This window comes from Agelaius phoeniceus, chromosome 2 (genome assembly GCF_051311805.1).
Source record: "Agelaius phoeniceus isolate bAgePho1 chromosome 2, bAgePho1.hap1, whole genome shotgun sequence".
NCBI lineage: Eukaryota > Metazoa > Chordata > Aves > Passeriformes > Icteridae > Agelaius > Agelaius phoeniceus.
In genome coordinates, this window is record NC_135266.1 from 113984651 (window position 1) to 114009173 (window position 24523).

The window sequence follows — 24523 nt, forward strand, 5'->3', positions numbered from 1 at the left end:
ACTGTCACTAGCATAAGAATGTAAAACTTTTTGGTGTCTATTCACTTGAAACGCTTTCTTCCAAGTGTTTTCCCCTAATATCCAGGTCCTGGCCAGTGGATACATGGAAAGACTGTGCAGGCAGTTTGAGAAATGAACGAGGATGTTGCTCTTGTTTAGGAAATGCAGAGGAAGAGTGAAGTCTGGGTTTTCTGGACACATGCAGTGGTGCAATCAGATAGACCAAAATAAAATGTGAAGAACAATTGGCTAAAAGTATTAAACACAGCAAGGAAATAATTAAAGACTCAATGAGACATTCTTTGCTATCCAATGCTGACCAGTACTGAATGAACAGTAGGACAAGAGGTGGGGAGACATCTAGCAAGAAGTTTCTAAATATGAGATATGTGTCATCTGATTTGTTTTGCTTCAACGAGGAATTCAATTTACTATTTTCAAAACATTAAAAATCATAAAAAATCCAAGAAAATTCAATTTTGCAATAGATTTTCTAAAAATACTTAGGATAGCTTCTCTGTCATGGCATGAACCAGAGCATGTGCTTAAACCAGTAATGGACATGCACGGGAATCAATGATTCAGGACCCTTTTCTTGAGCTTTGGAGTTCTGGAAAGAATGGAGTCACATCTGGTGGCAAACCCAAAATAGCCTGATTTGAGGATGAAAAGTTAGAGTTTGTGGATGTAGGAAGAGGGAAAAGAATGTGAAAATTCAGCAGAATTTTCTGGCAATACACAAAACTCACCACCTGAGACTATGGTAAAAAAATTAAAGTTATTGATCCATCAAGACTGCAGTTTCAGCTAATTATTTTTTCACAGTCTTCAACTTCATAAAACACCTAATCAGATATTCCATTAGCATTTCTGAAATGATTAGGGTTTTATTGTTAATAATTTAAAGTATACAAAGTCTGTATTGCTTTTGGATTAAATATCATCATGTGCTTACATTTATTACTCTGTTCAGCCCAAGCACAAGAACACAGTGCATTAATGTTACTTTGTCCCTTAGGTCCCTTCCAGAACAAGCCAACCATTCCACTTGCAGATTATTTTTTCCTAATGATGAGAAAGCCAAGAAGGAAAATACCCTTGGTTTTAGAACAAGCCCTGCTTTGGCATGAAAACTGCCTAAAAGCTGTAAATTGTCCAATATTTTACAAATTCCTCTGGGCAAAAAGACTTCTGAGGTAATGTAAATAAAAAACTTCTCTAGAAAAAAAAAGGGTTGAATCGTTAATTAAAAAAAAGAACCCAACAAAACCAATCAACCAAAAAGGTATTCCAAAACCAGCTGCTTAGAAGAGGGGGGAAAAAAAACCCAGAGTGGTTACAGTCAGAGATTAAAGCATCTCTGCCCTAGGAAAAATGTTTTTCTTAATTGTCAGAACACATTTCATTCTCTGTTAGGAAGGAGCAGAGTGTTTCTGTGGTGACTCAGATAGCTGGTAATTCTGACAGATAAAAGCAGGAGCTACAAGTGAGGTTTATGCTCCAATTTAAAGCCCCAGCAGTGGCAGCTGTGTGTGTGCTGGAGTGTATGAAAACCTGCCAGCTTTGCTACAAGTGCTTTGCCTGTAAGGTGCTGAAACAGAGACTGAATAAAATGGCAACAAGAAACAAAGTCACAAGTGGTGGTTGCTGTGCTTTGGAAAGGTTTCACATTTCCCAGGTGCAGCCTCTGGGCTTTATGAGGGGGAGAGATGCCTACTAGAATCCATTCATCCATCCTCCCTTGAGGAAAATTTTTCTGACTATCCTAGGTAGCTCAATTTCCTATCAAAAAGAAAATACAAATTTTACTCTAATGGATGCTCCACTTGTTTGTCTTTGCAGCAGGGAGGAGAGTTCACAACAGAGCTCCCCAAGGTGTGGCTGCCTCAGTCTGTGGGTCAGTAAGTGAGGGTGCTTCCCAAAATCCACACCACCATTAATAACTAACTTGTTCCACTACTTCTGCAGATTTGGTTTTCTCTCTCCCTCATGCACCACCTTTAGCAATCCCACCAAAATGTTTTAGCGTTTTCCTGGTAATGATGTATCTATTTTATCCTTTATAACTTTATAACTGAAGTGACACAGGTAGTGTTTCACCCAGGACACTGTCCTGCCAAAGGACAGTGTGTTTTAGGACATTGATGTACACATCTCACAGCTGATCAATCATTAATTTTCTATAATTAGGTTACTAAATAAAAACCCTTAAATTTTGATTGCTTGCTTTAGCACCATCTATTAACAAATTCTGTCAACATTCAAGCAGAGTAACTGGAATAACCTTGGATGTTTACTTGCATCTGGTATGGGAATTAATTCTTCTCCGCTGTAAAATATTCAATTGGCAAAGAGCTGGAAAATTTTACAATCTAAGGCCAATTAAGAAGGATTTTTATCCAACACATTATTTAAATTTTTTTTATTATTTTCATTAGAGTGTTGGTTGATAAATTCTCTTTTCACAACACAGACTTTTAAAACACTATATTCTTCCCAGCCTTCTCATGAAAATGCTACTTTTGAGTTAATACAAATCTAATTGAAAGTCCACAAAAAGTAATTGCAAAAGTGGAATTTTCATTAAGTGACTTGTTTCTAGAGGAGGGTTGGAGACAGTTGCAATAGTCTGTCTTGGTGTAATATTATTTGCTTTCTTTCAGAAAAATTGAGAAAAACGTATATTTAAAAAATCAGAAAATTTTCAGCTGAGCTACCCACTGCCAGAATAATAAACGATGACGAGAGATTCCTACACAGCTGGAGTAGGAATGGTTTGTAAGACAGATGCAGGTCAGCAAGGGCAAATTAACATTTATGGGTACTGACAGAACCAAGCAGCCCAAATCTCAACACAACTCTCCCAAATCTCTCTGTGTAAATGTTACTCAGTATCTTGAAATACTGACAAAACCATTGCTGTATTCTATTTATTCAGCTATGTGAAACCAGGTACTAGTTTAGGCAGCAAGTGCTTAGACACAGAAGTAAAAGAAAACAGAATTATCGAGAGATAAACTGTGTTAGGTCTGTTGATGGCATCATAAACAGATTGATTTTCCCAGTTTATTTCAGTATCAGGTTCAGCTTTGATGTTATACTGAAAAATGATATTAAAATTAAGCTTACCATGCAGCCAGCTGCATCAGTGCACTGAGAAGGAGAGATGGAGGCCAGGATGGAGTAAGGGGAATGTCACTCCCAGGAGATTCCCTCAATACCAATGAAGGAAATGTCACTGGAGCCACAGTCTTCCTGATTTAGATGGGCAAGTGACATTTTCACAATGTGAAACCTCATAGAGGTTCAAATACTATTTTATTTTACATGAATTAAGCCTTGTATTTGTTGCACCAGAAGATACAGACAAGATCTACTGAAATTCTTGAAAGCACCCAAGTGCTCAACTCCTATTCAAACCAATTGGCTTAAGTACCCAGCAAATTTTAAAAAGGCCAATTAGGCATTAAGCACTTGGAAATCTATCCCTGATTGATTTTTGAAATAGAAGTTAAGAAGCAATAAAAATGAAACACAAATCCCTGGGTGCTCTTAGAAGCACTTACATAGTTCTGAGTCTGTACATTAGATTAAACAACTTGAATTCTAAAACACTAATGAAAAACATGGTATACATAATTGGCTAATTAAAGTAATATAATTAATGAGTGTTTTAATGTTGCATCTACTACACTAATTTCCTCTCAAATACATGTAAATACCTTTTTCTATGTTTCTTTGAACATGGCGGGCAACACTTGACAAATATAAAATTGTTCAGAGCATGAACATCACACATGAAGCCTTTTTGCATATTTTGTAGGAACAGGAAGGCTTCTTGCTTCTTAGTGCCAAATTTAGTAGGTTTACTCGTTGATGGAAACTCATATACAAGTTTTCAGGTTTTTTCAGTGGAGTCTGGGAGCACTGACAACTGCAGGGTGAAGAGTCCATCACTGGGAGCTTGTGTGGAGCTGCTGGACTTAGGGAAAGCCTGGCTAAGGGCATTTCTAGATGTCAAGAGGCAAGACTTCTGTAAGGAAAGAAAGGATCAGAGAATCCTAGAGCATCTTAGCTTGGAAGGGACCCACAAGGAAATTTTATGGAAGAGAACATTCCTTCAGCTGCAGCATTGGGCAAACATTTCTATGTGTTGTTGTAAATCCAGAACTGTGAGTCTGAGGCCTGTTTTTTATCACCTAGCACTGGCCATTTTGTGATAAACAAATGGTATGGGTTCAGCCATTCAAACTCCCAATGTCTCATTGGTTTAAAATTAGTTGCTACTTCAGTTGTATTTATTTTTACTTTTTTCCCTTCAGTGAAACTTACTTTCATCTCCAGTTTCAAATTCAAACTTCTGGCTATAGCCGCTGTATCCTGCTGCCGTCCTGACTCTGATATGAAATATATACTTGGTGGCTGGCTTGAGACCTGTGATGATAACACTTGGAGCCTTGGACCTTGTGGAGGAATAGCTGAGCTGCTCATGCTCCTGAGGGACAAAAGAGGGAAGAAATGATATCAAGTTGAGTTGAACAATCTTTGCAAAAATGATATAACAGAACTGAAGCTCCATATTCTTCTCATGAATGTAAAATATGTTTACAAAAGGAGGTGCAGATATGGATTTCTGTACTTTGGTTCTGTGCTATAAGTCAGAATGTATGATATGGCCTTGACTTTTAGGTTTCAGGTTTTTTTGTCTTTAACCCTGCATACAGACATGTTTTTGTGACTTGGGTTAGCAACCAACCCAACCATACTCAAACCAGCATGAATTACTACAAGACTACATTCACAGAAGAATGGCAACTAGAATGGAAGCTCATTATTTTTGCACAATGGACAAACTAGGAGGTCAGGAAACACTACCAAGCTGCAAAATAAAGATGTGGGAGTATTCAAATACCCGCTACTCACTTCTACCCGCAGGTAGTGCCAAAATGCCGGCGCTATCCGTGGGTAGACCTGTGGGTAAAAGAAAATAGGAATTAACTTTTTCTTTAAAGCCTGTCAACTTTGAGCATGGTTCAACTGCTTCACTGCTGCTGAGCTCAATGTCTCTTTCCAGGTAGCTGTAATGTAGTCATACATGAAATTCACTTTGAAACTCTATAAGGAGAAATACTCTGTGCAAAAGTCCCCTGTTAATCTCCTGGCAGTTGTTCCCAGACAGCTGCTGAGAATTCCTGAGTCTCACAGAGATCCCTGAGAATTATGGGCTCTGGGAATTACCACTGCAGACCAGCTGCTCCAGTATGGAGACCAGAAACATCAATTTCTGTGCTTTAACTGAGTGCTGCTTTGCTAGACAGGTCTTGGATGATGCTTTTACATGAGAGGATGACTTGGAAGAAGAACATTTATTCCCTGTCATTAGTTACTTGATAAACCAGTAATCTGTAATATTTTATGTGCTGCCTTAAGGCTAGGTTTGCTCCCTTAGAGCAGGATTTGTCTCCAAACAGAGCAGTAATGTCCTTGGCATGTGCTTAACAGTCCAACTGTGACGCCCACAGGGCACCATACAGGTTTATTATACCATGCAGTGATATTAGAGCAGGTGTAAGTTATTCAAAGGGGGCTTTCAGCCTGTTCAGAAGGAAATCTAGTTCACAGAAGAGATATAACCAGGAGAGGATTAGATTTCAGTCAGATTCTGTTGGACTTTTAACCTCTTCTCAGCAATATGCATGCACTTTTTTTTATAAAAAACGACAGTATTTATAAAACACTCTGAGTTAACTTCAGCCATGCGTAACAAATCACATTAGCACAGGGCAGCAGGCGGATCACTATCCCCCAGTAGGAATACAGGGAGATGGCTGAGAAAACCAGATTAAAAAACAAACACACAGAAGCAACCTCATGATTCTGTTAAGGGAAGGAGCAGGAGGAAGGCAACAATGATCAATATTAAAAATAACTGCATTTAACTTGCACTTCAAACAGTGGAAATAATTTGAGAAAATACAGTAAGAGGAAGTATTGATTTTTTTTCTACAATCTCTTACCAAAATTTGAAGCTGTGAGGAGCATGCATTTAAATTGAAACAGTAGGATAAAACGTACATGTAATCTTACAGATAGAGACTATAATTAATACACCATCTAATTACTTCTTTAAATATACGACTTCTCCCAATCACTTGAAATTTTGTAACTTCACTTTGAACAGATATAGTGGATTTTAGACATGCTTTAATGCATTTCAGAAACTACCTATTTTTTTCTGACAGAAAGCCTACTTGTTTGAGTGATGGGTGCTTCCTTTTTTTCTGATAAAGCTTACATGACTTCCTGTGAAGGAAAGATCTTGGAAATCTTCACTGCAAAGGTTTGTTTTGTACAGGTATTAGCATGATTCAGTCATGGCCCATAGAGGGGCAGTGACTTTATACTTTGAAATGCTCTGGAAATTTTTATTTAGACTCTGTAAGCCAAGGAAGAGACCAGCACCTAAAGAATTTCACTGTACACTGTAACAAATGCAAGCTGTTTCTTTTCCCTAGACTACCTTACCGCTTGATATCAAGTCCTAGCAATTACAATGTACGGCTTCTTCTGACCTGCTGGAGAGATTGCAGAGAAAACTGATGGAATTGTAAAAAAAACAATAGGGTCTTTAAGAGGAGAATGGAAACTGAATTTAAAACAAAAATAAAAAAATCAGTGGAGATTCCCCAAGATCCAATGACAAGATTTACTCCCTGAAGCCTGCAGAAAAAAGCCAGCAGCAGCAAAAATTGGGAATGACTTTTGGAAAAGAATCTGAGAAAGACTCTTTTCCAAATAGTTTCTTTTCCAAATTGTTTCCAAAATTACTTTTGGAAAAAAACCCAATCAATTATATGTTATTTCAGGCTAAGTACTGCTTGTGTAAAACACACATTTGGGATACACTGCCTGCATAGCCAGGGGTGTGGACAGGCAGGCAGCAAATATAATTCATTATTTGCAGTGGTCAAAGACAATGAGCGTGACAAGGGCTGTGATGGTGACATTTAATCAACAAAATGGGTCCTTCAAGCTCCTGAGGGGCAGCCATCACTACCTGTCCCTTCTGGAAGTTATTCTGGCCACCTCCAGGGGTTGTCTGGCTTGTTGCTTCCTCACCACCTGCCTGGGATTGCCTGCAGGAAGCCCTGAAGGGTCCCTTCTTCATGCCCTCCCCTGTCCTTTCTTTCTGCAGCCTCTCATGCCATCCATCCACAGACTGAAAAATGATGTCTGGGAGTACCCAAACCTTAAAAGTAATAGTGCTGTCATGTGGGGAAGGGGGCAAGATTTGTTACTGCATGTGAAATAATGGAAAGGGAACCTGTCACCTTGGTTTGAGAACAAGCTTCAGGAGCTTGAGGAAAAAATTGTTCAAACTCAAGACAAAATGATTCATAGCTGGAAACTTCCCAGGGCTGGAATGTTTTGCACAAAGAATTCAGCCTTTTAGGACTGGATTCATACAGAGAACTCTCCAAAGAGTGGATGCTTTGCCATTGCTCCATTCGCTTGGTAACTGATCTGCAGCCTACCTGGAAAGCCAGAGCTTTCCACAGAGGTGCACAGAGAAGTCTCTCAAGGCTGGCCACTCCTTCTGCCATGATCTTTCCCAGGAAGGCTGAAGATGGACTCAGAACAAAAATAAATACAATTCTAGTCTGCACAGAAGTATGGGATGCTTTGTATTTTTCTTGCTATAGACCATATGCACTCACTTCCGCAGGTATTCTATGTTCAAAAAGTCAATTTTAAATGGAAGGACCTAACTGTACTTCTTGGATGTTAGTGCATGCTTTTCCCAGATCCTGCTTTCATGTTGTGGCAAAATACAGATATATATAGACTCACTTATCACACACCCTATTTTCCATCTAAAAGAAGCATGATTTTGTGTGCTAGAAGGATCTATCTCTGGTGATAGATTTCTGACCTAGACAGTGACAGGGCCAGAATCAATGGGAAAGGCCACTACATTTATTCTGTACTTGATAACTACAGACTGCAAAATCTGCAAAATAAAACATAATTTTAACTGATATGGCTGGTACATACCATGGTACATACGAATTAACATAATATATAGTTGGCTACTATATATGGTTCAGCATTCACAAAAAGAAAAGGGACACAAGAAATGCTCTCATGCTTTACATCAGTATCAGAGCAGCATTTGTGATGTTAAGGTGGCAAAGGACTCACCTCACAAGAAGCAGCTCTGAGAACACAGGGGCTGAGGGGTTAAGCATGAGTACAAGGAGTCTATCTAATATAATATACTCATATAAGTATGAGAGACAATCTGATATGAGGAAATTCATAAGACCTCTTCCATAGCCTATTGCAAATTTATCTTGGTGAAAATCTGTAATTAAAATATAAATAGAACCCAAATGCAAGCTATGCCAATGTTATTACACAATGTAATACTAACTCTATGACTACCTATCCAAGTTAAACAGAATTATATTATGAACTTTGAAAATGTTATCTCTGTTTCTAAGGAAATTGTATTTTTCTTATTATTTGTGTGATTCTTCTTGTAAATGGAGTCTGTTCTGATTATGAGGGACAATGTTCACAAATCCATGACAGTTTGCTCTGTGCATGAACAGGAAAACCTTTCAGAATCAAATCCTTTCCTGCAGCCACCTCTGCTTATCTGGGTCTGTATCTATCCTAATTTTATACTTGGCTTTATAGATAAGGCATTTTTTTCATATCTAGAGAGACAGACTGGCTGAGTGGAAGACACAATGGTGCTAATGGTCTAAGACTGGACCACCTCATTTAATGGAGTAGCACCATCAGAGGATAAATATTAATGAAATGCTTTCTGCTTCTGCAGTGCAGCAGAGTAGCAGTCAATATCCACATGTTCTATTATTGTGATGATTTGCATCATTTTTTCTCATATACTTAAAAGAAAGGGGATTCCCCCCAAAACATTAACAATTTTAAATAAATAGATAACTATGTTAAATAGATAAACTATCACATGCCACACTTATGTGAAAAAATTGCTCTCTAATTTTATCCCCACTTTAGTACAGAGGAAAAGAGCACAGAAATGAAGACTGTGTGGACACATATAAGAAAAATATTGATAAATGCTAACAAAAATATGATGACCTTTAATCACTTTAGACTCCTGTGGCAATCAAAGGGTGCACATACTGATGTTATAGGTGAGAAAAAGATTATTTATCTCAAAATCTTTAGTGAAAAAAGAAATCAATTGAAATTAAAGCTGAAATGCTGAATTTTGCTTGTAGTGCTGAAATAACCTTTAAAAGATTAAATTTACCAGTAAATCATTGATAAAATCCTGGCACTTTCAGGCATACAATATTTGTCACCATTAATATTTGAGTGGCTGAAAGAGACATGGCTCTAATAAAAATAGTATCCGTCTTTAGTTTATCAATTTAACCAAATACAATTTGCCATAATTTAGAATATATAATGGGAGCTATATACTCTTATTCTAGCTTATTTTATGACTGACAATGGAGGTATTCAGCTCATTGAGTGCCACAAGTAACAAAAATCTTCTTAAACAGACCCTAGGGAAAAGGATTTCCACCTTCTGCCAGCTAAAAGAGACTTATTGTACCCACAACTTTCAAGTGTGTGTGTGTGTAGAAAGAATCCAGGGAGAGTAACTGAATTTACTATCAGCTGTTTGCAAACACATTTTCTAGTCTATATCTATTGTCCTGCAACATGAAAATTCTGTATTAAGCCACATAATCCTGCCTGGCCTTTTCAGAGCACTGTTATTTAACTGAAAGAAGAACTAATAGAGATTAAATCTATATACCACAGGGACCAGGTCTTTATCCTGTACACTGAAGCACAATGTCAAAGCTGAGTAAGTACCACATTAAAGTAAAGAAGATTTGGAGTTTCATGATTCAGGTGCTATAAATGTTTAAATAAAATCACCAATAATAAAAAGGAATTTTTTATGAGACCATTTGGTCACATCTTTCCCCTTTCCTAGGTACATCAGTCTGAGGAACACACAAAATGTGGCCTACAGAGGAAGCATCATTATTTTAAAGGAATGGCCACAATTCTGGAGACAGCAATGTTTACTGATCATAGCTCTGGTCCACTGTGCAATGAGATCTCCAAATTCTTCCTTACTTTTCCCAGGGGATCAGCTATGCTGGCACTCTATAGTCACCTGAACTTTAAGGCTGTGATACCCATTAGGATAACACAGTAGGTAATTATTAGGTATAGTCATTGATTGATTAATCAGTTCAAATAGAATCTATTCAAGACAAGTAATATCAAACTGTGGAGTTTGTACTTACTCACTGTGATGAATAAAAACAGAATCCCCACAGCTCTAATTTATGGAAACTGCCTCTGATTTATAAAGCCTATACTCCTCTCACAACTAATTTTCCCCCAATGACTCTCAAAAAGTATTTTCTTTCTTTACAATAAAATATTTTCATAATACAATTTCTGAATGCCTGCTCCCTCTAGTCATAGCACCTTTGTCACCTTACACAGATTGTTGTAGATAAGGAGTAATTACACTGAAAGCAATAAAATTAACTACACCTGTGGAACTTGGTGTCTGCCATTGAAAGTTTCTTTACATTTATTAATTTTGTGTGTGATTTTCTCCTAGAAAACTATCTTGACCTACAGTACATCAATTAACAGGAATGCTGGCAGAAGATTTTAGAAAATACTTAAATATTCAAAAATGTGCTTCTAACATTAATTACTGATTACAATCTGATCAAGAGGATTAGGTAAATTTTTAATGCTACACAGAGTGGTAGGAAAATTACAATAAGAGAACTAGAAGTAAATGATTCCATTAAGATTCTTAAAAAATGTTCTTCATAAAAAACCCTGTATCGCTGGTTTTCAGCTGAACCACAAACTTAAGTAAATTTAGAAAAGTGATTGCAAAGATCTGAGGACCAATCTAAACTAAGCAGAAAACTGTGGCAGCAAAAAATCAGGACCAGATAGAAAATTGCCAGTGGCTCTAGTGTTTGCTTCAGAGGAGAAATCTGCAGCACTTAAAGGCATCAGCCCCTTCAGGCTGTAACCCTGTCCCTTCCCTCCTTGGCCTCCCTCCTGATTAATCTGAGATGTAACAGCCTGGGGAGCTGAAACACTCAAGTGTCCTTTACCTGTTTGGCCATTCAATATTTTATATTTTGATTGCCTGTCAGTCAGTTCATCACTTTTTCCATACATAAAAGTGAAGCTGTCAACATGAAAAGGGGAAGAACAGATAACCAATCATAAAGAAAATACACAAAGGTCAAACCCCAGACAAAATGCATTTTAATTGGATTATATACTTGGAAAGGCAGAAACGAGTTGATGTGAGGTGAACCATGAAAAGCAGAAAATTAAATGAGGAGAGAGATGAGGACAGGGAAGCTTTAAAACAGTGTTAGAATTCTCACCAGCACAGGGAGGTGAGGGCTGGGCAGAGCAAAAACTGAGTGGTTCACATCTGGGCCAAGTGGGACTGCCAGGTGTGAAGGCAGCAGACAGGAGAGAGCTGATTGTCCCAACAAGAAGATCAAAATGAAATAAAACCAGGCCTTAAGTTAAGGATGGAACAGGGAGCAATCCAGCTTATTACAAAGGCAGCTGGAGAACATGGCCTGGGTTGTCAGATAGATTAGAGTCTAGAGTATAGATAATAAATCCCATCTTACTGGCAGTAATAAGTTACTCTGATAATGGTTGTTTGTTAATTAAAAATGTTTACCAGTGAAAACCTCTGCACCAGGACCTCCAGAAATCACTCAATTTCTGCATATAAAAGAGCCAGCTTCTCTAGCTGCCTCAAAGAATTTTCTAATATTTTCACTCATTTTAAGTTTCTTTTCCAGTTGGAAAGAAGCAGGAAGCTACTGCAAGCACAAACTAAATTTCTAATGTAAAAAATTCAACTCAAGTAGTACTCAAAATTCACCTTAGGACAGTAAAGCACAGTTTCTCCTGGAATACCTAATGGTAAGGTCTACTTCATGATGATGTAATAAACCTGCTGACAAATACAGTGCAACAGAAAACAGAAGCAATACGGAAAATTTGAAGATTGGAAAATTCCTCTGCTGTGAAACAAGCCCAGAGAACTATGGATATAGAGTGGGCTGATTCCCAAGCCATTCCATTGGTGTATGAGGTTCATGGTTCACAATTCTGAATGAGGTCCTGGTGCCTCTGCAGGTTCCTTCCCCCCATTCTTACCCTTAACACTCCCCCAGAGCCCAGCAATCTACAGATCAGTGGCTTTCTGAATTAAGTAAATTTACCTCATTGTGTTTTACAGCTCATGGACTTTTCTTCCAGGAATTTCCTTAATTATTCCTTCAACCAAATTTGCTTGCGGCCTCCAAAACATCCCTAGGCAACAAGTTTAATTACAAACTGTGTTTAAAAAATACTGTGGGGATTTTTTTTAAAATCCATTTTCTGACAATTTATTGAATATACTTTAGTTTCTTGTGTATAAGAAATTAGTGAATAACAATCAATATCAGTAATATGTTCAGCCAATTTTGAAATATCTGTGTATATATCATAGAAACAGTACTTCTAGTTACAGATGGGAAGTAGGTCACTGGATAATGAAATATTTAAATTGAAAATGCAAGACCCTGGAAGAAAGATAACAAAAAGGGACAACTTGTGTGATGTGAAAAAAGTCACAGTCCAAACACCTGAAGGTCTCCAAGTTGCTGAGCCATGGGGCAGGCAATCTTCTCACACCCAGCATTACCAGCATGAGTAACATCACAGCTGTGCACACAGAATTGCTGTGGCAGAACTCAAAATTGTGGTGATCCTATTTCCTACAGAAGTGTGAAGGCAACTTAAATGCAGAGAAGCATCTTACAAGGGAAGTGGAATTTCAATACAAGAGCAATCATCCAATTCTTCAGAAGACTTCTACAGTGAGGTGACTTGCTGCAGTACAGAGCAGGCAGCATTCTACTTTAACAACCGCCCAAGCAAAAAACCCTACAAAACAAACAAAAAATCCCCTAAAAGCCCCAAACAATCCTTCCCCATTCCCCCCTAAAAAAATCCCAACAGCCCACAACATATCTTCAAAGCTGTGAAAATCAAATGATTCCACCAATCCAAACATATAGTACAGCACTGAGTCAGCTACACAGAACTCTGCTCTAATAGTGCTGCTGACAAATTGGCTTAATTCACTTCATTTCAGAATCCCTACAATATTCACAGGCAGACAGGGCCAGGATTTGAATTAGGGCTTCCTTTCAGTGCTGAATATTTTGTCAGGTTTGTAACACCTTGCTGGGAAATTTCAACTCCTGCAGGATGCTTGCAGCTCTACAAACATCCTCGTAAAAACCACATTCTGTACTAAAACCACATGCTGTACTAAAAATCTCATGTAGAATCATGGCTTTAAAACTCCTTTCTAAGATGTGTTGCAGCCTTTTAGGATGTTAGGACACGTAGATTCCCTGGGCTTATTTTGAATTGGTTTTGGCTTAGTTTAAATCTTCTACATAAATAACTTTTAATATTAGAAGAGCAGACTAATGCAGAATTTTCTCTTTTCATTTGCTACTGAATGTTTCCTGCCTGGAAAATCCAGAAAAGATCTATATTGATATACAACAGCTTGAAAACAAATTCAGTGGTATTACTAAAGCTATCACTTTTATTTAAGTAAGCAAAATATCTACTTTTATAGACTGAATTGATTCAGATTGCTATTCAGATTTTCTATTCTGGAAAAAAAATGACAGAAGTCATTAAGATTCATTTCAGACCATATGAATGTTAAATGGTAACAAGTCTTTCATATGCTAACTGTGAATGTGTGTCTTTGGGACAAATACTTTCCTTTTCAAAGAAAATTGAGATTTATAAGCATAGAATAATGCTGACAATATTAAGATAGATTTCAACCATCCAGCAGAAATCAATTTTGGAGGAAGAATTTTGGCCCTAAAACACAAAATCTGACACTAACTAATGTTTGACTTTAATCAGTGCAATACAAATAATAAATCAGAGGCAAGAGGGAACCTGCTGATCTCTATATAGAGATTGTGGATTGCTTTTCATTATGCAAGCCTCTTCAGATATAAACATATAATAGCCATTGAAGTCACTGAAATATCACATTTTTTGGTGTATTTGTGAGCACATGCAAAAATCTTTTTGTGTCTCAATGGAGGCAAACAGCAAACATCTGTCTTGTAATGCTGACTCAGAAGGGCTGAATTCACCTCCGGTGTCACAACTGTAGTGCAGAACTTGGCAATACATCAACAATAAATACAGCATATTTCTTAAGTTTATGCTTTCTTCAAACACCTCGGTGAGTTAATGGGGTATAAAGCAAAAACAGCAATCTTTTTTTCCAATTAATTGAACATGAATTTCAAGGGCAAAGTAAACAAACCAGCAAGTAAATCAAAAAGCTGATTTTGCACTTTCAAAACTGACACAGCAAGTTTTTGCTCATTTTTTTTGGGAAGTGCCCATTTCTGATGTAGCTAACTTGAGCAGAAATATCATTTCTGGTGGTAGTAAAAACAAAAGAAAAAGTCTGAATAAATGTTAACAAAATTCACAGATGGATGTCAATACCTTTTTAAAAAGAGCTGCTCCAGCCACTAAAGACTTTTGTTAATATAATATGAATACTTGTATGTACATGAAAACCAGGTAGTTTGTACAAGGTCATTGCAAATACAAGATGCATCAACCTGGTGAAATTCCTAGAGCAATATAAATGTGTTTATGAGCAGCAGGTGAATTCCTGCAAAAGACTCTAAAGCTATTAACAGCTCGGTAAGGAGTACATAATAATAGGTTGTTAACTCAGCCATCCCAACAAGCACATCAAGAAAGGGCACTTTGAAACTATTAATGCAAACACATTAAAAAATTCCAAAGAAAAAGAGAGACCTGTAAGATTTTTGCTTGTTTCAATCAGTCAAATAAACATTTGTGGGTTTGTTCAGGTACAAACCTAACCTAACAAAAGTACATGGGAGTTACTGAATGTGGTACAATTTTTATGAATTCAAGTTGGCTGATGAAATTATTAATTTAAATTAAAAGCTCCTCTAATGTTCATTTTGATTCCAACAACCACATCCACAAGTCAAACCCATAGATTTTGTTTAATACATAGTAAAGTGATTATACTGATATTAAACAGGAAAGTAGTGGTTTAGTGCATTAAGATGGAAGGGCTCTCCCTAAAGGGGCTTCCTCTTTCCCTTTGGGTATTTGTCCCTTCTCCCAGAATGGCTGCTTTGGGGACAGTGCTACTTAATAAAAAAGAGGTTGCTAATATTACACAATCAGTGGCTTCATTTAATGTGAAAAGGAGACCATTCAAAGAGGAAAACTAATATCCTGTCCTTTTCTGTGCCTAAAGTACAACTGAAATGCAGTCTTAGAAAAAAAAGAGAGAGAAAAAAAAGGAACTTTTTTTGGTTTTACTCTCCAAAATGATGCACACTTTTCTACCTCTCTAGGTATCTCTTGAATGCATTGAATATTGCAGGAAGAAACTGTAAATGAAACAATATCTGAACATTCCTTCATTTAGACAAAGATATAAACTCATGTCTCCAGGTATGTATCTTGATTTAATCTGTGAATCCACCTTTATGGCTGCAAATCAACAATTTATGAACAACAAGTCATCCATGTATTACAAAAATCACTGTGCTAGCTTTAGTTTTTAAAACAGTTTGGGCTCACAGATGGTTTTTTGAATTTTAAAGCTACTTTGTATTTTAAGAGAGCCTAAAGGAAACATTCTGACTCATTTCAGAGATGTAGAGACGTAGACATTGTATTTAATTTATAAATAAGGAAAGCACTTTCATTTAGATGACCATCTTTTGGCAGGTATGCTTATTATATTTAGGTCACTGTCACAAAACTTGCCATTTTTTTGGTAAAAATCTGTGAAACTTTCAAACCCAAAGTTTGACTTCTGAATGGGTTTTAAGGTATGTGAGGGAACTCCAACTCTATTATCATATGCAACTAAAACTGCACCTAAACTCAAAGGTGAACACGCTTCAGCACCTTTATCAGGCAGTTGATAATAACAGAAACAAACAAGATAAAATGCTTTGGGAGTACATTCTCTATTTTGTTAACTCAGAATTAAACATGTTCTGCTCCTTACCACTTCCTTTTGTGCAACTGATACATTATCTCTGATGAGAAAAATTTCTTTTTTACAGCATGCTCATCAAAATCATTTAAATGTTTCCTTAGCTGAAACTTTCTGCTCTATAAAACAGCTGCTTCTGATTTTTTGACCCCACCTAAACACATACTTAAGATTAACACTTATTCCTGAAGTTAACATTATTATTATTATTATTATTATTATTATTATTATTATTATTATTATTATTATTATTATTATTATTATTATTATTATTAATCTTGCTGTGTCAGTGCACAATTCTGAAAACTATTTTTCCTGAGGTTCAAAGGCTTTAAAGGATAGAAAAATAGAAAAAAACAATTAATAAATCATTTTATTAGCAACCAATCTTTGTTATCAATAAATTTAGCTTTCTTAGCTTTGTTTGAGGTATGGAACTAGATGTATTTGTTGTTTTGTAATAGTTTGCATACCTCCTATGCTTATTCCTATGCCCTTGAAAGCATTTGAAAACCACTTATACAAAACCATTAATACAGTTTTTCTGCATTTGTGCAGCTAGCTCTTCTAGCAGTTACTGGAATAAGCACTGTACATGTAATTTGCCTTGGAGAAAATGGTATTGGCTGCAGGCAAGAACAAAAGATCAGCAGAGAGTTAAGTATGGGGTTTTTTTTAATATCAAATCTTCCAGGCTTGCTTAAACAGCATTATACTTCTCATTGAGAATTTCTGGTTCAGCAGGAACAACAGCAATACCTCTACAGGCTACTTTATTATTAAATACAAACGTTCAGAAGCTGTTTCTAAATAATTGACAACAATGATTAGTAGACAAGCCAAACCAGGCATCTAATAGGGGTCTAGCTTAGAACTTCTTTGATAAACCCTTTGCTGCATGTAATTGATATTTAGATGCCAGATTTCTTTTTCTCCTATATAGTAATTATATTAGTGTCATTAATAATGGCTGCTGCAAGGTCCTTAGGTTCTTTCTTGCAAGGCAAAAATTATATCTGGTCAGAGAGTCTGGTAATTAGTCACTCTCATTTTCAACAGTTCTAAAACCTTTTTTTTTTTTCTCTTTTTAGAATCTGAGGCTTTTACATATTTTCCCTTGGGAAACTGGGTTAATAACAGCAGAACAGAAAAACTGAGAAGCTTGTTTAACACCACTTACTATGCTAAAATAAGCTAGGAGATTTCATTTTAATGATTATATCCCAAAGCACATTTGTAGTGATTATTTTTTAAAAACATTCAGCAGACATGGTTCGTTGCCCAGGAGCTACAAAGGGCTGAGAATGCCTGGGGTGCTGCTCAGAGCCCTGGTGCCTCCCTGTGACATGCTATGAACAAACACTAAGTGCTGCCTAAAACTACTGTCCAAAAACTCTTGTACATCCCAAATACTAAGCACTCTTGTTTTGATGAGAATTGTTCAAAATGTAATGAAAATGTATTATTGCATGAGTCCTATGTTTCTTGATTCCAGTCATATCAGAAACATTTTACTTGCAGGCAGTAGATTGCTACTTATGCCTTAAATGATTTGAATAATTTGAAAAATATAAGAAAACTGTCCATTAAAAAAAAATATTAGCATGAAGTTAAGAATTCCCCAGTTATTCTTTGAAGCAAGCAGCTTTTTATACTGTTTATACTCAATAAATGGCCAGATACCTGAAGTGCTCCAGCTGCTTATCCCTGTTGTTGTCACTCTGTACCTGTTCCCCAATCCCATCACTGATATTGACTTTAAAATTTAGCAACAGGGATAGCAACAATGAAGAAACATGCCCAGAAGAAAGAACCAGCACATGCCAAGAACCCAGCCACACCAGTACCAAACAAACCCCTCTAGCCATGGACAATGTCACACAGCCCCCAGGCTCTCTTCAGCCTCATGCCACTGGGAGCTGCTGCATACATTCTTCTTCAGGATATAAAAATCTACCATAAAGGAAAAATCTGAACCAAAAAAGTAACAGCTGGTGCTTAAAGGAAACAGGGGAGTTGTAACAGCCGTGTCTGAATGGAGAGGTTTGGCTGTTTAAGTACTAGGGAGGTTGAGGGTCAATGAACTTCACACATGCCATGCAGACCTCACAGAAAGGTAGAGAAATTTACAAGAGAAATGGCTGATTTTACTGCACATTTCAAAATTCCACCCAGAAATTCTGAGGACTGAATGTGATCTACATGAGGTGGCTTCTTATGAGAAATGTCCTTATTTTATCTACTGAGAACATGTTTGGCTCCTGTTCACTGAGGCTGATTCCAGCCCATACTCAAGCAGGGTCAGGTTAATTAATGTGAGATCATAATGCAATATCTCCTTGGCTGGAGAAGACACAGAGGAACATCTGGTGCCCTCTAAACAAGGATGAGTCTCATGGTGTTTATAATTTTCCATATTAATTCTTATAAAAATAATTCTGTCATTCAAAACATTATGCACTGAGCCTCTTAAATTTTCTCATTATTCCTATCATGTAATTTACCTAAAAGTCTGTCACTCAAATTCAGGATGCCTCATTTTAATTCATATTAATGATTACTCAAAGAAATAGCAGTCTTTGGTTTAATATTAGATTTTAAGACTGCACATCATTTCTTATATAAGTTAAGTGAAGACAGCTGTAGACTGATACAAAAATTAACAAGGTCATGCTGCTTTCTAATTCTTTAAATCTGGTACTTTCCTCTATCATCTCTCTGCCTCATCAGCTCTTCATCTCTTTGCAAATCTCATTGGAAAACTAATTTCCCCCTTGCCTCTACTGCTCAGTTATTTTCTCACTTCTATTTATTAATTCCATTCTAAATAATACTAGGATGAAGGAGAAGTAATATCTGATGTCCTACATATCCTGTCCACTCACTGTCTTAGGGAAGTGGGTTAATTTTTTTATGTGAAAATTGCCTGTGAGCTGCAAATTGAATCTCCCAACAAAATGAAGTACTTTGGCAAAGGGATTTGGCTTTAAATTTCATCCAAAGATGGGAAAGCAAAGAAATATCAGTCCTCTCCTCCAAATCCTGATTCTAAAGATATTCTCTGCTTTCTCTATTTAGACATTTCACTGCAATGCCTCAGGTTACTGCTTGGGTACATTCCATTAAAATCCCTTCTCTACAGACAGGCTTCCTTAGCTAATTATATGTTATCTTGTGTGTAACAGGAAATGTAATCCAGCTGCTGTGCTTGGGCCACGTGGGAGAACAAATAACAACTTAATACAGTTGCTGATACGTGCACAGCTTGGTATACCTAATACAGGTCTTAGGAAGCATTAATTTTTGATGATTAACTTTCTGGGTTTGGATGGAAAGGGGAGGAATAACTGTTTTCCAGTTCAGCTGCACAACCTGGAGTGCAGCTGGTGAGGTTTATATCCACTGTGTGCAGTGTCCCCTTTCCCATGAGAGAATTCCTACAGAAGGAGGAATTGTCATTACAAGGCTCTAACAAGGCCCCACTCCTTCATCTGCATCAAACATGAAACCCTTTTAATGAGAGGTAAAGACATTATGATGCCCTAGAATCTTGTAAATAGTGCAAGCTTTGGTCAGTGTCTGAGTTACAGTTTAAAGTATAAAAGAAAAATTAATTGCAATTAGCAGTGGCAATGAGATTATATTAACAAGTTTGATTTTTAAAGGGAAAGACATTATGGCACATGAGAGCTTTTTCTTTTAGAAACAGTGTTTGTGGATGACATCAAGGGATCATAGAATATAATGGACAGAGTACAGAATAGGGCAGACACCCTGTACCAACAGAGATAATTTGTAATGTGTAGTATCTCAAGGCCCCAAAGAAGGTCTATGAAGAAATGCTTCTATGAGCATGTCTTAGGTCTCCAAGGGCAAACATTGAGCTGATCTTCTGTATGTTGCTGTAAAAACTGACTTATTATGCAAGGCACAGATTTCAGAATGATTCATAATCTACCTGAAATCAGGTATTTCACCTACCAAGCCTCAACAAAGCAATTATTTCAGGATCATGATGTTCTCCCCCTGGTTATATCACACAACTATTCACAAACAGTTGAAAACCCTTTCTCTTTGCCGTGACAGAACTTGGAGAAACTTGGACTGAAAGTCAAGGAATTTTTGTTCTCCCAGGACAAATCAGCTCTCTAATTATGTCCTAGGTCAGATTTTGTTCACTGCATTTTTGGCTGAAAGGCTGCAGAAAAAAATGACCTCTTGTCAGACAACCACATAAAAATGTACCAGTGCACTCCTAAATAAGAAACTACAAATCTGTACAACTGGTTCACAATGAAATTTTGTTATTGGCCCAAGATTTTCATTTTTAGAGACAATATTTTCCGAAGTTCTGAATGTTTTACAGCAATTCCCTGGAGAAATGAAGGTCATATAGGAAAAGGTACTTTAAAGCAGTAAAATAATTGAACTGCTTTATTGTACTTTGAAGTTTATGTATGATTCCCTATTTGTAACTTACTGAGACCTCTGGGTAACTCTGCTTCTCTACTTTATTTCTTTTTAACTTGATAGTCTTTATCAGAAGAACATTTTTCACAGAGAGGACTTGATCTTCTGATATTTCTCTGAGTAATTTGTATTTTACAAGAGTATAAATTCAAGTTTCTTGCATAATTGGCAGAATGTAGCCTCCTTGTGCTGCTTCTGGAAATGAATGGATAGACACATCTTTATATTCCATTCATCATCATTAATTTGTCTTTCTTATGAAATTGTTGGAAACTACCCCATTTTGTGGAGTGCTTACAGTTTATTGGGCAGCTATTTGATTTCTGAAGTTTACATATCTTCCAGGAAACTCTGGGAGCCCATGACAAGATACAACTTCCATTTGTGAGCCACAGAATTCCTACTGGGGATAATTAAAAGCAGGCTGCTCCCATAATGTGCTCACCAATGATGTCCTCACAATTTTTCAAATGTCAACAAGGAAACTTAAAAGAAATAGCAGTAATAATTGTAAAAGTTTAGAATATTGCATAAATCTACAGAGCTTCAAGAAGTTAAGAAACTGATATAATCAGCTGAATTTGAGGGACTGAGTGGTTGTATTTGATGAAGACATTTCATTTCTTATATTGTTTATCAGAACAAAACTTTTCTTTATTAAATGCAAACGACAGCCAGAAAGGGATAAAGATGGACTGCAAAAGTTGTTCCATTTTTCTACCTAGTGTGTTTATTAGTAGCTGAGACTACTGTTTTCTGCCTTTTTCTTGACTCCCTAAGATATTAATAAAATTTCTGACCTTTTCAAATGTAACACATTCTTCAACTTTACCTGCATTTTTTACTCTCTGTTAGAGGGATGTCTGTGATAAATTCATACTAGATCCAGTAGAAAATCATTTCACTCTTATCATATTTTCTGTGAGCATGCAACAACATCCCTATTTTGTCACTTCTGCTGAGAACAGGAATGCTGATATTCCCCTGTTTCAGAGTTCCTGGGAAGGCTGAGAGATCAGCGTGTCACTGGTTACATCTAGCCTTGTCATAACACAAACTGTGCTTTTCAATATACTGAGCTCTACAGTGAAGAAGAAAAAATGAATTGAAACATAAAATTAATTATGCATATTAATATTTTCTGGCTTCGAGGTAGGAACCATCCCTTTTTCTTTTTCAATATAAAATTTCATTTGCATTTGGCTACTACACTTAGCCAGTTGTGTAATGTATGCTTCTTGATTTAAATATGATTAAAGCAAGATTTAAATATTAAAGTGCCGTGAAATAACATTTTCCAATTTAATGCCGTAAATAAGCAGACTGACTTGCAGTACTGGATTATTCATCTCTCTGATCTAGAACCTGGTCTCCAAGAGTGGTCTTGCAAATTACACCTGGGCCACAGCACTGGAAGGTGCCAGCAGGGCATTTTATCTCTCCTGACCTCAGAGGAAAGAGACCTTTATAGAGAGAAGATGCTCCTTATATATTTTAAAATGTGGACACAGAAAATGGTTTTTTCTCTTTTTTCTCATAAAAACAGATAAGAGTGGTTTAAACTGTGTCTAGCAAAGGGTCTTAAACCTGTGCATGTAGTCTTGCTGCACAATGGTCAAGGCTAAGGAGTAAGTAGATGTCCAAGAAAAATTATTTGCCTTGTCATTCAGCACTGACTGGTCTTGGCACATAATCCATTGAGAAAGGATTTTATGAAATACATATCTAAAATTTATAATTTAACATCCATACCAATGGCTACAGAACTGTTGGAACTGTTCCTATTCGACTGAATAAAATCTCACAATTTGTTGTGTTTAATTCACCTCTTTAATATCAATGCAGAAAAGAAGTTCAAGTTATAATGGGGCTTGCTATGATAACAGATCAGAACCTGAAGGGCTTCCATTAGAGTGGGAAAATAGGGTTCTTGCTTTGGCTTACCAAATATTCTAAGCAATCTGTCTCCTTCTAGCTGTCCTATTTAAATTGTTTGGATTTTTTCCCCAGTTTACACTTTCTTCTGCATCATTAAAGCTGCACAATCTCAATAGAGAAGTGCAGTCAAGGAATAAAATTCTCAGATATTTACAGAGCCTTATATCCCTAATACTTTCTTCCATGAGTTGGTTTGTTCTGTTCTTTGTGATCTTCATACACATCAGTTCCACTGTGACTTCAGATGGGGGCAGGAAAACACAAGAACTGATTTAGCAGGGAACTGTTTAAGGTACAGACACCAAAAATTTCCTGTCTGTGTCTTCAGGATTGAAGGCACTGGTCAACACAGAATTTTTTACTGGTACCAGGTCCTGTAGCAACTGGAAATGACCAAATATGTTTTGTGCTCATGGACAAAGAGGCTTCAAATGATGCTTTTCTAATACATGCTGTGTGTGCACCTTTTACCTTTACTTGTAGTGCATGTTGTAGCTCTCTTCTGTGTGAAATTGCCTAATTTTGACAGAGCACTAGAAATCCAACAGTTTCTCTTGTAAGCTTTTGTAACCCTCTAAACTATGCTGGTGCACTTATCCTTTAAGCATATATTATTGCTTTACTTAGCAATAATAATTAAATAAATACATCTTTTGCTCAAAATGAAATCATGTTCCCATTCACTTTAATTGTGTTGTGTCAGTGTCACTGTAATGTGAAGTTTTTGCAGTCTATAAATCAAAATATATTGAAGCATGTGATCAGTTAATCCATGTTTTTAAATGTAGTTACTATGAGAGGAGTAAATGTACAATCTGCTTACTGCTCTAGTCAATTCTAGTGTGAAACAAGACAGTTATTAACAAGTTAGAAGCAAAACAACAAAAACTCAGCACAAAATAAAATGTCTGGCATACACACACAGCATTGTAGGTGGGGTCAAGTGAAAAGATTTAAAAAATACTATTAAGAATACAAAACACATTGCTCTTTAGGATCTGAGTGGGGGTGATGCTGTAAGTGAGACCTACTTTCTCATAGTACTTGATCTCGTAGTCCAGAATTGCTCCATGGGGAAAGTCCGGCTCTTGCCAGGAGAGGGCAATGCTGTTTTGGGAAGCCCAGTCCTTCCTTACCATACCTATCAAGGTGGGTGCTGAAAGGGAAAAGGATAACTAAGGGTTAAAGACGAAGCACACGGTTTATCCTTCCAAACTCCTGTCTGAGGATACCAACCCGAGGCAACTTGGAGTGACCTCCAGACAGAAAAGCATGACAGATGGCAATTCTCAGGGAAACCATATAACCTGGAATTAATGTCTCAAGTACATGCTGGTAACTCCTCTGCTGAAGTGCAGAGCAGCTTCTGGAAAATGGCTCTGTGCAAAAATACAGAAATGATGCCTGGGCTGGGCCCTACCCTGCCCCAACCAGGCAGCACCGCTGGCTCCAGGGACACAGTGTCCAGAGCAGATCACGTTGCAGAGGCAGCAAATTCTACATGCAGGTTAATCTTCATTAAATGTTATGATTCAAGTGTTTAGGATGCACATTCAGTTTACTCTCTGGGGTAAAATAAAGTGACACAGCTCAAAACAGATGCAATGAATCCCTTTTCCGGCAAGCCCTTTGTGAGATGTCTCTGTGCATCAAGACTCAGCTCCTTCAGGAGCCCCTGGAAGGGGTTGGGGCATGGCCAAACTGGGGGAAAAAAGCAGCTTCTGGAAGGGGCCAAACATGCATGGATGCACCCAGGAGCCAAATTATCTCACTCTGGGGCTAACCAAATTTAAGAACCAATTTTTTTTTGCCTTTTTGGAAAAGAAGGTGTGTGGCATTAACATTTTCTGAAAAATCCCTTCGCCCACAGTTTTTCTCCTGGGAAGCTGAGAAGCCTCCAAGAAAAAGGAAAACAATTCTCATCTCATT

At 37.1% G+C, this 24523-nt stretch overlaps 1 protein-coding gene across 5 annotated transcripts in view; it reads right to left on the reverse strand.

Annotated features, from left to right (window-relative positions):
- EPHA6 (EPH receptor A6) overlaps positions 1-24523 on the reverse strand; it is a 373338-nt gene that overhangs the window by 102588 nt on the left and 246227 nt on the right. For 3 of the 5 annotated variants that reach the window (XM_077174587.1, XM_077174585.1, XM_077174589.1), the window contains 3 exons: positions 23626-23750; positions 4924-4971; positions 4333-4495 (listed from right to left, as the gene is read on the reverse strand). In XM_077174587.1, the coding sequence (XP_077030702.1) occupies positions 4333-4495; positions 4924-4971; positions 23626-23750 (336 nt within the window). The remainder of the gene's footprint in view (positions 1-4332; positions 4496-4923; positions 4972-23625; positions 23751-24523) is intronic. The other 2 variants (XM_077174590.1, XM_077174586.1) reach the window with 1 other exon arrangement.